This window comes from Anoplophora glabripennis, unplaced genomic scaffold (genome assembly GCF_000390285.2).
Source record: "Anoplophora glabripennis isolate ALB-LARVAE unplaced genomic scaffold, Agla_2.0 scaffold1272, whole genome shotgun sequence".
Taxonomy (NCBI): Eukaryota; Metazoa; Arthropoda; class Insecta; order Coleoptera; family Cerambycidae; genus Anoplophora; species Anoplophora glabripennis.
Window position 1 is genome coordinate 36,610 of NW_019426005.1, and position 13,830 is coordinate 50,439.

General features: G+C 30.8%; 1 protein-coding gene across 1 annotated transcript in view; it reads left to right on the forward strand.

Moving 5' to 3' along the window:
* LOC108915365 (nose resistant to fluoxetine protein 6-like) overlaps positions 1 to 13,830 on the forward strand; it is a 50,447-nt gene that overhangs the window by 19,979 nt on the left and 16,638 nt on the right. Inside the window, exons 2-4 of the mRNA XM_023457237.1 lie at positions 55 to 284; positions 11,748 to 11,854; positions 11,915 to 12,108. Of these exons, the coding sequence (XP_023313005.1) occupies positions 55 to 284; positions 11,748 to 11,854; positions 11,915 to 12,108 (531 nt within the window). The remainder of the gene's footprint in view (positions 1 to 54; positions 285 to 11,747; positions 11,855 to 11,914; positions 12,109 to 13,830) is intronic.

The following is a 13,830-nucleotide window of genomic DNA, read 5'->3' on the forward strand; positions in this document are numbered from 1 at the left end:
TTATTATTATTATTATTATTATTATTATTATTATTATTATTGTTTTATTTACAGAATATAAAAGCAGAACCTAAAAATTACAGACATGATCGCTTGCGGCACGGAATATGTGTTCCAACTAAATGTCCAAACATTACCTTTCAAGAGACTACTATTCATGAGGAAATTGAATTATGTTACAATAAAATATACAACACCTTAGAATTGAAAGGAAGCGTATCAGAGATTGTGTGTGACACTGATCAAATTAAATATCGAATCGATGTATATGATGTTATCATTGGGTAAGTATCTAATTCATAGCAGGGATTTAGAAAACCATACTAGTGTACTATATACCAAGGGATTAACGTGATTTTTTGTAGATTTGGCAAAAATAGTATTAAAACTTGAATACATTTTTTATCATACCTTCTGAGATGTGGGGAATTAAATTTAAGAAATTATTATTATTTTCAGTTATAAATTTTAAATTCTTCAAGGGGTGAAGTCGAATTTTGTCAGAATCGTATACAGACCAGGGTAAATTTTCATGTGACATTTATTCTACCAGCACCACAAAAAGTCTTGGCCAACTATTCTTGAAATTTATTTCTTCCTAACTTTTGTGCCCTTAATATTTTCTCAAAGTTCTTTTTCATATCCAGCTATAAGTTAAGAAAAAAAGATGTGCTCTTGCCGCTGTAATGTAATTTGACAATTTTAAAAATATTTTTATAATATCAAATAGGTACCTATGTATTTTTTTGGGAAACTGGCTAACAACCAAATTCCACTCCAATATGGTAGCAACCGACAAAAGCTAGTCAGTTTTGTAGTTAAGTAAAAAACAGGTCGTAGGTTTTGTAGTTTGAAACTTTGTGATGTAGAAATCCAATTATTTTGAGGAAGCACTCAGAAGTTAAACAAGTTATTCTTAAAACAGATTTAACACAACTAGCTAAGTTGTTAGGTTACTACAACATTTATGATTTTAAGTAAAAATATAAGAATTTAAGAATTTTCTTTTAAATTTGACAACTCAGAATTATTTAACAGACTGATAGTTTAACATGTATCTCTACTTGAGTATAAAAATGAGTCGGTGCAACTGTGGTGACTTCTGACTACGTTTGAACTACTACAAGGAAGGGTTTTACTCAGTCCTACAATGTACTGGTATCAATGGAGCTGTTGGCGTTATAGTCATCTGCCAGATGTGGATGGCCAAACGATAATTGGTCGACAGACTCTATAACAACTTCCTCCCAAAGATTGTAGAGATTAGGATACTCTGGGTCCAATCGAGGGTTGACTTGAAGGTCAGAGGATTCTTGGTGCAGTTGCAATTTGAAATCAGAGAAGAAGGTATAAACAAGTAGGACATTTACAGTTAAAATTATGTTTTCAATAGTGGGTTGTTATTAACTATGTAATAAAATATAAAATACAAAGAGTTCTTAAATTTATTATTTACAGTTAGTTTTTAAAGTTAAAATAGGTTAGTAGTATTTACAAATTCTAATTACAATGGTATTTATAACTAAGAGTCGTAAAAGATACAATTAAACTGTAAGTAAATTACAAAGGAAAAAATAGAATTTGAAAATCTGTTCATGTGATTAATAAAAATAATGAGAAAATTATTATTGATCAAGATTTAATTGAGCAAAAATTTAAAGAAAAACAATTTACTAAGGTAAGGTAATTTAGTAATTCTTCCAGTAAAAATTTACAAAAGTAATTTATTTAGGTGAATAGCCGTCATTCTTACGTTTCAATTTGGCTCTCAGCTTGGGGTACTTTGATATATCCACGTTCTCCTCTATGAAAATAGTTGACTTAATCATTGAGTATTCACTCCACAAACTCTCCGGTGACTTTAAAGTTCTTGACTTCTCCATGAAATATGCTAGCAATAACATTTCAGAAACACCAGTATTTTTGTTCTGGCACCATTCTTTGAAATTTATATATGCTCGTATGCTCGTCCGTAGCGCACTTTTGACTTCTCGGACAATAAAAGTTTCGCTGCACTTTTTATTAGTCCAGACATGAAACAGCCTGTTTCGCGAAAACAATACTATTAGAAGTTTCTCTGCGGAATATTGTTCGGAAACGTGTTATAAACAAAATATCAAAAAATCAACTCGAGACTAGTTAGGAAACTTTATTTAAACATTGGTGAAAGTTATGGAAAAGTGGTTTTTTGACTGGCGTAAAACAACTGTTATTCATAGCGAAAAAAGGTTTATACAAAAAAGGTATGTATTAAATAAACCTGTAAAATGAGGCAAGTCCGATTAAATTCCTATAATTTGTCTATGCGTGAGAGCTCATAAATGGTCGAAAATGGCCGTTTTTTTTTCAATTGCTAATAATTAATGAAATTTTCATCGCAGACACTTGTAATTCAGGATTTTTTAAGCTTTTTGCAACCTTAATAAGTGGTAAAAATTTCAGCCCGAAAGCTTCAATAATTTGGCGTTAGCGGAATTTGTTATCTAAGAAGATGCTGTTTTCAATTCCATTTTTCCAGGCTCACAGATGTTGTAGAGTTTCGATCATTAGTTGCCTTTGTACCTAAATAGTTGTACTGACATATGCATTTACTGAGAATTTAATTTTTCAAATTTAATTTGTTTAAAAATGACTAAAAAATTGTTGTAATAGTGTAATTAAATTGTTGTAATAGTAACATCTGTCTATGGTTTAGTTAGTACTATTTTTCTTCGAATTTAAAATGAACGTATCGCGATGATTCTTTTTTTAGTTTGGGGTAGCGCGAAAATTCAAGAGCATTGACGCTAATGTATTAACGAAATTAACATTCTTTCAACCCGATATATACAAAAAATTTGTTTTTCGAATTTTACAGTCTGATATTTGCAAAATGTTAACTAGATCTTTTTGTGTACTTCAATTTTTATAGTAAATGAGGCGTCTGTTTATTGGCAGAGATGAAATTATTATATTGCCATAATAATACTAAAAAATAATCAAGTAAAGTTTAATCAATGGAATGGATGAAAGGGGTAAATATTAAATTATACACGTTATACAGGGTGTAACGTAAAGGTTGGGAACAAATTAAACGGTGGATTCTTTAGTTTAAAAAATATCTTTTCCAAAATACAAAAATTTCAAAAAATATAGTTTCTCCAATAACTTTCGAACATTAGAAGATAATTGAATGAAATTTCATCCATAGCTTAATTTGATAATCCGCTAGTAACAGGGAAAATATTGGCTTTGTAAGTTACTCAGTGGCGTGAGTACGTATTATAACGTAAGGTTTTTAGAAGAAAATTGTGATACGCCACTGGTAAAAACTTTTTTTTAATATTTCTTTGTAATCCACATTTTATTTTAAACAAAATTACCCTCTTGTGTCTTTTTTCCGTAAATAAAACTTTTGTAAATACAATTTTTCCCCGCTGCTAACAGGAAAATGAAAATAACAAAAATATTATGATGTATGCTTTGACTCAGCTACCGAAAATGGTCAAATAGGCATTAAAAAAAGACTTGTTTGTTTTGAAAATTATATTAAAATATCACATTATTTTAACAACAATAAAAAAACACTAGTGACTTAGGAATTTAAAGAATTTATTGAGTAGGTAATAAGAAGTAATAAACAACAAACAATATTACAAAAGGTGCTGGAAATGTTGCCCACCAACTTCAATACATTTTTCAATGCATTTTCTCATGGATTCTCTTACTCGTCCAAAAATATCAGGCATATCTCGAATTTGCTGACAGCCCATTTCAACTCTTTGACGAAGAATCTGTACATCAGAAATGGGAACGGAATAAACTGTTTTTTAAGTGCCCCCACACATAATAGTCTAATGGATTAAGTTCGGGAGAACGAGCAGGCCACGCTCTTGACCCTCCACGACCTAGGTCTGGCGTGTTTCAATTGGAACTTCTTCTAATAAATCTTTTGAAGAACATCCAGTTACGATAAACCGCCTAGTCTCTTTGGTAGTACTATGGGACCAATAAAAAAATCGCCAATTATTCCGGCCCAAATATTAATTAAAATCATTGCTGGTGCCGGGGTGTATTATTCCATGCGGATTTTCATCGGCCCACATATGACTATTGTGGAAATTAATTATACCGTCCCTTGTAAATCCAGCTTTGTCGGTAAATAAAATGGATGAGTGGAATAACAAGTTCTGATTGCACTTATTTATTAGCCAGGTACAAAATCTAAGACGTGGTGCATCTTCGACAGAAAGTGCCTGAATTCTGCAGATGGTATAGGTATAACAAATTATCATGCACGATTCGTTGGACAGTCATATGACTTACTCTCTCTATTCTTCCAATTCTTCTAGTACTTGATTTAGGATTCGCCTCAACCATCTGAAGGATGCGGTACTTCAAGTTGTACTGTCCTTACATTTCGAAATCTTCCGCTGGAGGTGCAAGGCTTTAACGAGCCGGTTTCACGTAAGCGCACATGCATTCTCGAAAAAGTCTTCCTATTTGGAATACGTCGAGCTGGAAAACGTTCAACATAAAGAAGCACAGCTAACACAGTATTCCCGTTGGCAAGGCCGTAAATAAAATACATATCTGCTAATTCTGGAAATGAGTATTCCATTTCTAACAGATCTAAACCAAAGTACAACCGCTTAAGGAAAGCTAGATGTCATAACTGACAATGATATTTTGTCTGAAAACATCTGAAAACAAATTTTGGGGGTTCGGTCAAAGCATACTTCATAATGTTTTTATTTTCATTTTCCTATGTTAGCAGTGGGGAAAAAATAGTATGTACAAAACGTTTATTTACGGAAAAGTGACAAGAGCTAGGAATAAAACGCAAGAGGGTAATTTCGTTTAAAATAAAAAGTGGATCATAAAAAAATATTAAAAAACTGTTTTCACCAGTGGTTTACCCCAATTTTCTTCGAAAAACCTTACGATATAATCCGTACGCATGCCACTGAGTAACTTACAAAGCCAATCTGTTTCCTTTTACTAGGGGATTATCAAATTAAGCTATGGATAAAATTTCATTCCATTATCTTCTAAAAATGTTCGAAAGATATTGAAGAAAAACTAAATTTTTTATATACATTTTTTAATATTTTATTACATACTAAATATTTTTACAATATAAAACTCGTGTTATAAACTATAGAAGTTACTATTTCATTTTATAATAATTACCTATTTTAACAATTTAATAAATATCAACATTTTTTCAGTCATTTTTAAACAAATTAAATTTGAAAAATTAAATACTCAGTAAATGCATATGTATAAGTGCATATGTATATTTAGGTACAAAATCAACTAATGATCGAAACTACAACGCCTGTGAACTTGAGAAAAATGAATTGAAAACAGCATCTTAGATAACAAATTCCGCCAACGCCAAATTAATTAAGCTTTCGGGCTGAAAATTTTACCACTTATTAAAGGTGCAAGGAACTTCAAAAATCCTGAATTACAAGTGTCTACGATGAAAATTGCATTAACTATTAGCAATTGAAAAAAATTGCTATTTTCGACCATTTTTGAGCTCTTGCGCATAAACAAATTATCGGAATTTAATCGGAAATGTCTCATTTTATAGGATTATTTAATACCTACCTTTTTTCTATAAATCGCTTTTCTCTATGAATAACTGTTTTTTTTACGCGAGTCAAAAAAACACTTTTCCATAACTTTGACCATTGTTTAAATAAAGTTTTCCAACTAGCTCGAGTTGATTTTTTGATATTTTGTTTATAACACGTTTTCGAACAATATTCCGCAGAGAAACTTCTAATAGTATTTTTTTCCCGAAAAAAGCTATAATGACTGGAGTATATTGAAAATCACTCATATAGAAATAATAATTCAAAATCAGCAAAATTGCAACTTTTATGTAGCTTTGTTTATAAACCTTAGAAACGACAAAATCCAAACAACAAAGGCGACTTTGCAAGATTCTGAATAATGTCAACATGAATTGATTAAGAATTGTCAAAAAATAAAACCTAATCTTTATTTTATGAACCATAAAAAATTGTGGGAGCAGATTAACATTTTATTTTCTCACCACGCAGCAGTTAAGTACAATTTACCCCCTTTATGGTGTAAATAACTATTAACAAAAATTACTAAAAAGAAAAGAATTGGAATAACAACCAGACCATAGGCTATTAAGCCGGGAACAAAAATATCACCCTGTGTTCAGTGAGAAAACCACAGTTACATACCAAATTGAAGGTTTGTTGAATTCTTCCACGATTAGTCCGGGTGAAATAGATTTTTTTTCAAAAAAAAAACATTTTTTTTCTTCTGTTATAAACAATATGACGCTCGACCTCTACAAATACACAAAAAGCTTTTATTCTGTGTATTTTTTACTTAATTTTAAGCCCATCAAATTCGAATTAGGCCCGATTTTTGAAAAAAAAATTTAGGTTTCTATTTTGTGTATTTTTTACTTAATTTTAAACCCACAAAATTCGAGTTAAGTTCGATTTTTGAAACAAAATTTTTGTGTTTGGTCTAATTCGCCCAGATTAGATTAACTATGAACAAGCAAAATGGCTGATGTTTCATTGATTAGATTAAACGGGAGCGTATCATCTCTTCGTCACCAAGGTTTGCATAGAAGAGAGAAAGATTTTAGATTTTAGTCATTACACGCCCTGGATAATTTCAAGTGCCGCGTTCCCCAAATCCGTACGAAGAGTATGTTCACTGTTGTTACTTGTTAGGAAAGGTTGGGTAAATTTATACAGCATGACTAAAATAAATAAAATGAAATTAATAAAAATTTCGTACACTGCGTAGCGGTAAATTAGACCGTATTCGAAAATGAGGCAGAATATTTAACAGCACTAATTGTTTTAAAAATTTACAGGAACCTCTTAATTTCTTACTAGATGTTAAATAAATAAAAACCATATAATGATGTAAAATAAAAATGAAACTTCCCACCCAATAAGTATTTAATTATCCATAAAGCGATACAGAATAACAGAATTGACTTAAAAAAAAAAAGAAAAATAGTAATAAAGAATTTCTTAATAATATATTTAACTGCGAACTACACAACTGATTCTCAGTAATAAATTGGAGCATTTGTCTAGAATCATTTTTTTAACGGATTACTGCAGCTAGAAATTCTACTTTGTTTCTTTGGAAATGGCACATTTTTTTCGCCGAGTAAGAAAATCCACAAATTGAGACAATGGGGGTGCGATAGTTAGGAAGAGATAACTTTCAAGGCGAACTGACCAAAGACACCCACTGATGTTAGATCGCAATAAATATTATACACATATGATAATTTTTGGTCATTCTGTCCAACAAAAATTTTTTGATCGTGAAATTGGTAAAGAAATTAGAAGAGTACACACACAGTCCCTTAGCTCTGGTAATATAGTACGAGTTCCCAACTATAGTTTCAAATGCTTCACAGTCATAGTTTTTTTTATAATACTCAGTTATTTGGATAAAATGCATAAAACAACAACAATGATTTGCCCATCTTGTTTGCGACCCTGACCATCGTGCATACCATTGCAACGATTGTGCTGGAGAAGAATAATAAGACTTGTAAAATACTTTTATGATTTTTAGTTTTTTAAATATACAGGGTTAGTCAAAAGTATGGAAACCACTAAAAATCTCACTGCGAAAGCATTTTTATGATAAATGGTGAGGACAAAAGTCATTTTTCACGGTGCATCCGAAGGTAACCTTGAGGTCAGGGTTAAGGTTCTAGGTCATTCACGATCATGTCGGTTTTTTAAATAGCGACCCTCCTTTTCGACCCCGGAAATGGAAAGATCTCAAGGTTAATAGTCAAGGTCAATTCAAGGTCAAATATTGATTTTTACTACAATTTTTTACTTTTGATCAGAGGAAGTAACAGTCTTTGTGTAGATACCTGATGCTACTCCTTAGCGACCTTGATCACTAAAGTGAATCCCATCTATTCTATCGTCGGAAATAAAAAATGACAGCCGGAATAATCACTTGACTTCTACCTGCCTTGACTTTGACCTTAAGATCACGTTTAAGATCATAATTACATGTAGAATTCTACGCCCTCTTATTTTTAGCGTCGAAATATGGAGCACTACTCCAAGAACCAATATGATCTTGACCTTAAAAAATTTTGAAAATAATAATAGTACTAACACTAATATTAATTCTATATAAATATATCAATATAAAATAATTTTTGTTTTTGTTTTATCCTAAAATAAAACATGAATGTATAACGAAACTTCATTACAGTAAACTTTGATTACAAGGAAACAAAAAATTTTGTTAAACTTCACTCAGAAATACAAGTTGACAAAATAGATAATTGTGTGTTATAAGAGCTTGAAATTTGGCTAATTTAAGTGAAAATATGATTCAATCTTAGTTATATCAAGCAAATTGTATACAATTGAAGAATTAGAGGATAAACTGAGGGAAGAAAAAGAAGAACCGGGTAGAAAGGAGAACAAATCAAGTCCCGACATAGCCCGAAGTGTAAGATTGAGAAATAAGCGCCTAACACAGGAGGAAAACGGCGGTAACTTTGACCAGGAACCCATGAAATTGAAGCCGCCAAATAGAGCGCTAAGTAAAGGTGTCGTAAAAACTAGGACTAACATTATTACCACAGCCTAGATAGATCTAGGCTGTGTTATTACTAGACAGCAAAGGAAATAAAAGTCAACTAGTGAGTAAACGTAACTCCCGACCATTGTTTCTCAATTGTTTGTCCTTCCGTGGCCCATCTTGTGTGTCTGTCTATATCGTGTTCGGCCCTTTGATCTAGAAGAGTAGGAATCCTTTATCCTGTAGACAATGGGTCCATATCTTAGAGATTTTAGACTTGCAACTGTTGATACGTATACTCTAAATTCAACCTGCGAAATACATGAAGTTTTATCTGTAAATAACAAGAATATAGATTTTAAAATACCTGTCACCAAAATATTAGCAGCATAAATAAAAATTTAGATGAATACAAGGTCCTACATAAATTAAATTCATATAATACGTATTTTGACTGCATTGTTCTTACCGAAACATGGAATGTGGAAAACGTGGATATATACAGAGTGTTTCAGGATTAAGTCGACAAACTTTAAGGAGATATTCCTCATAAAAAAAAAAAAAAAAAAAAAATAAAATTTTTTTCCAGAGACGCTTTATTTTCGAAATATAGGGCGTTAAAGATTTTTAAAAAAATTCGAATTTTTTAAATAACTTCTAAATGAAGAAGGCCATTTAAGCCAAATTTGTCATGACACATCTTCTTATAAGATACCATTTTTCCATAGAAGTAGAAGTCCTGCAAGCAACCAGTGGCGGAGTTATCATTAAATTATAAAAAAATTAATACGGCCTTACTGGAAATAAAAAATTGCAGATTGTTTTTTCGGATGCAAGTAGTGAAATGAAAGTTGAATCAAATTTTAAAAGTTTCTAAATCTGGAAAAATTAAAAAATCATTATTTGAAGTAAGCTGGGAACACATTTATGAACAAAATGACGCTAATCAAGCGACTAATTATTATTTTGTGAATATAATAAAAGATAAAATTGAAAGTTCTACAATGAAAGTAAAAGTAAGTAGTAAGGACAGGAAAATGAATATTTGGATTACACAGGGCCTAGTTAAGTCTGTGAATTAAAAAAAAAATAATTAAAAAGAAAGTTATTGCGGGACCCGGATAATATTATAATGCAGGAAAAATATAGAACTTACAGAAATAGTGTTACGAACTTAATCAGAATAGTTAAAGCACACTTCTTTAAAAGAAAAATCGAAGAGAATCCAAACAACTCTAAAGTTATGTGGGACGTAGTAATGAGGTAACAACTGGATGGATATGAAAAAATATATATAAATCGAATAAGAGATAGAAGTGGTACAATATTAGAAAATGTTCATGATATTTCTGATGAATTTAAAACTTATTTCGTTGAAACTGGAGAAAATTTAACATAATCTGCAATGAAAGAAAAAAATAGGTGTGAAGTAAAAACCAGGACAATATATCAAAATACAATGTTCATATATCCGACAAATATAGATGAGGTAAAACAGGAAATAAAAAGCTTAAAAAGTAAAAAATCAGATGGTGTAGATAATATAGGAGCTGGGTTATTAAAACAAATACAAGATGCGGTGATATATTCTTCCACTAAATAAAATCATTGAAACGGATAATTGCCCAAATCATTTTAAAATGGCAAAGGTTGTGCCAATATTTAAAAAGGGAGACATGGAGTTAGGAAGTTATAGGCCAGTCTCACTAATTTCAAATTTATCAAAAATATTTGAAAAAATTATCAAAAAACGACTAGCAAACTACCTAAACAAGAGTAATATATTGCGGCCAATATCCTCTGCAGTTGACGCTGCTCAAAAAAAAATATAAAAATAAAATAATAATAATAATATATTATCAGACTGTCAGTTTGGATTTAGAGAGGGTAGAAGTACACAGGATGCTGTCTGGAAATTGACTAAAAGAATTGATAAAAGCTTAGATATGAAACAAAGTCCTTGTGCATTTTTATTGATATACAAAAAGCCTTTTGATGCAGTCTCGTGAAATTCTACTCAATAAGCTATATAATATTAAGTATTCTCGGAAACAATGAAAGGGTGCACATTACTTCTATTGAATATTGTAACTTAATTAATAAAATTTGAAAATTTGAATTATATTAATCAAGAAAAATACGATATGCTTGTAATTTATGGTGAATGCAGAGAAAATTTCAGACCTACAGTGAGATTATATTCTGCACGATTCCCTAACGGCTATGTGGGTGACATTAAAAGTATGGTGTATAATAGAAGATATGGCGGACTTAATAAATAAGATTTATGCTAGCTATTTGGCAATTACCCCTCGCTCTTTACTTTCTTCTTGCGATCAGGAACCACGGCGTCGCTTTGAAATATGTAGGTATTAGCGAAATTGGAAATGTTTTTGAACACATGTTGCAGTTTAACGTTTTTTAATTTGCATATTATATTTCACTATTCCTTAAAAAAAACTGTTAAATTAACTTGGATAATTATTGTTCCATCTTGTAAAGTACCTAATACATAATTCGAAACTCTAAAACACGCTTGAGTTTGGGCCTCACCGACTGAAGAGCGTGATATCTCTTAAATTAAGTTTTAAGTTTTTGAAAAATAGTTATTTGACAAAAATTGTTTAGAATTGAACAAAATATCGGATAAACCTTGTTACAAAGTTCCTGCCAACGAAAAATTTCGACTGCAGCCCTTGAAGTCCTTGAGTAAACTAGTGACTTTGGGCGCGTGATTCATTAAGTGTTTTGGACCTAAAATAGTTTAGTGGATAAGCAATAACTTTCTAAAGTTATGACATGAACCTAGAAAACACTATGAATGTAGAAATAATATAATTTTTCAATAAGTTTTAATTAGTTTTTATGCGCTTTTAGAATTAATTAACATACCTAAGAATACCTAATAGGTATGCTAATATAATAACTAAAACTACCGGCAGCGAGCACTTTACTTTATTTTTGTCTACCTTATTTCATTTTCATATTTATGTAAGTAATTTTAAAGAGAATATTCTATAAAAATCTAATCAAACTTGACCCCTGACAATATATTATAGAACATCCATTTTTTTGCAAAAAGCTCAAAGAATCTCATGTCAAATGGCATAATAATCATTATTCGAAATGAAGTTTAAAAAAAGAATGATGGTATTTTTCCGTAACTGATATATAATTTGTTGTAGAGTATTCTTCATAACTTATATAACATTTGTTATATTGGCTTCCATATCTGAAGGAATTTTTAGAATGAAAAAAAAGGAAACCTATGACAAAATTTTCAATACCAAAGGTAAATTTTACAAATAATTTTACATTTATAATTAATTTTAACATATTCATCACTTTACAGCTGGAAAAGTATTAGCTGCCTTTTCCTTTCGTAAAAATTGGTATCGCTTAACAGCACCCAATAATAATCCAGATTTTCGAAAGCTGCGGTCTATACAGGGTATTCGATTTTATAACATGATATGTGTTATATTTTGTCATACTGTTATGGCAACATTTGCAGGTCCAGTGGAAAATCCAAAATATATTGAAAATGTAAGTAATACAAATATCAATTTATATTGTACAATAATTTTAAATATCAATAAGGAACTGTTTTCATTATTTGGGCTGTTATATAGGATTTAACTCTCCATGAGTGCTACATAGTTCTAACACCCGCCCAAAAATTTGGCCTAACTCAGGTCTATCTTCCTAAAATTAATCGAAAATAAAGATTATAAAAAAAGTCAGCCTATAAAATTTTTGTAATTACCACAAATTTTTATTTGCCAGTATTATATTGGAACATTTTCTAATCTAATGTTAAACTTCCTCGATTGTGAAATCTCTTTGATTAAGGCTTGCATGAACAGGCGCGATATAAGGTCAGTTATAGCGATATCGCGATAACACAATATCTCGTATATATTCGTATTAAAGAGGCTTACTTCTGGAAGTAGGAGAAATGTAGCAAAGGAGCAGGTCAAATGAGGAGCTGATGGAAATGTAAGGGGAACTCTCGATAACGAATGTAATAAGGTTGCAGAAAATGGGAGTATTGGGACATGTGATAAGACTTCCGGATGGGAGAACGACAAGAATAGTGCTCACATGAGAGATAGACGGTAGAAGAAGTAGAGGGAGACCTCGGACTGGATGACTTAAAAAGGTGGAAAGAGATCTAGAGGAGATAGGCATTAGGGACTGGAGAAAAAGGGCAAGAAATAAAGCTGAATGGAGTAGTATATGCAACTAAGCCATGGGTGTACTCGTAGACTTCACTTTTTTTATTAATTTATTGTTGATATCAAGTTGTCCATGAAGAAAAACAAAAACAAAAAAATGTAATTAATTAAATTGTAGTAATGTGGTATTATAATAATTATGAATAATCTTAGTTTTGACAAATTTAAAAATAACTGAGGAAACTGAAAAATCAACAAAAGTAAATAATTATATTCTTGTCACTTCTATCAATCCACCATTTATTTCTGTGCACTTCTCAATTCTTTTACGTATGTACATTCATAATTACTTTTTCTATTTAGTTTGGGGCAATTTCTGCATAGGCTTGCATTATCGTTTACTAATATCGCGTCGCTCATTATTTTGTATTTTTCGTACGTTAGAAATAAACTAGAATACTGCTCTACTGTTTGGAATCCATTTATTTATGCCATAGAGAGTTACTTCAAAAACCGCAAAAAAAATTTCTCAAATATTTATGTTATAAGATAGATAATGCTTATCCTGAAAGAGGTACACCATATAGGCAACTGATTAATAGATTTGGATTTCAAAGTTTAGATTTGAGGAGAAAATTAAACTCAGTCACTTTCCTCTATAAGTTTTTAAATGGTCAAATTGATTGTCCTGAGCTGCTGAGTAAAATTGATTTTCATGTTCCTAGGCATAATTCTAGAAATACTGATACTTTTTATTGTTTGCGAAGAAGAACTAATCTCTTATTTAAGTCACCTATCTATAATATGTGCAACTTATTTAATATGGTGTCGCATCTCTGTGATATAAATCATACCAGCTTAAAACCTATTTTATTAATCGTTTCCGGTACTGTAGATGAAGATTTCTGTCAGTTAGTTATATAAGTTGTTCCCTTTGTTTTTTTCCTATTTATTAGTAATTATTGCTTTACCTATTGTTCTATATGTAATTGTCCTATTATTGGTCTTGACCGTTGGGCAATAAAGCATTATTATTATTATTATTGTTATTGTTATTGTTATTGTTATTGTTATTGTTATTGTTATTGTT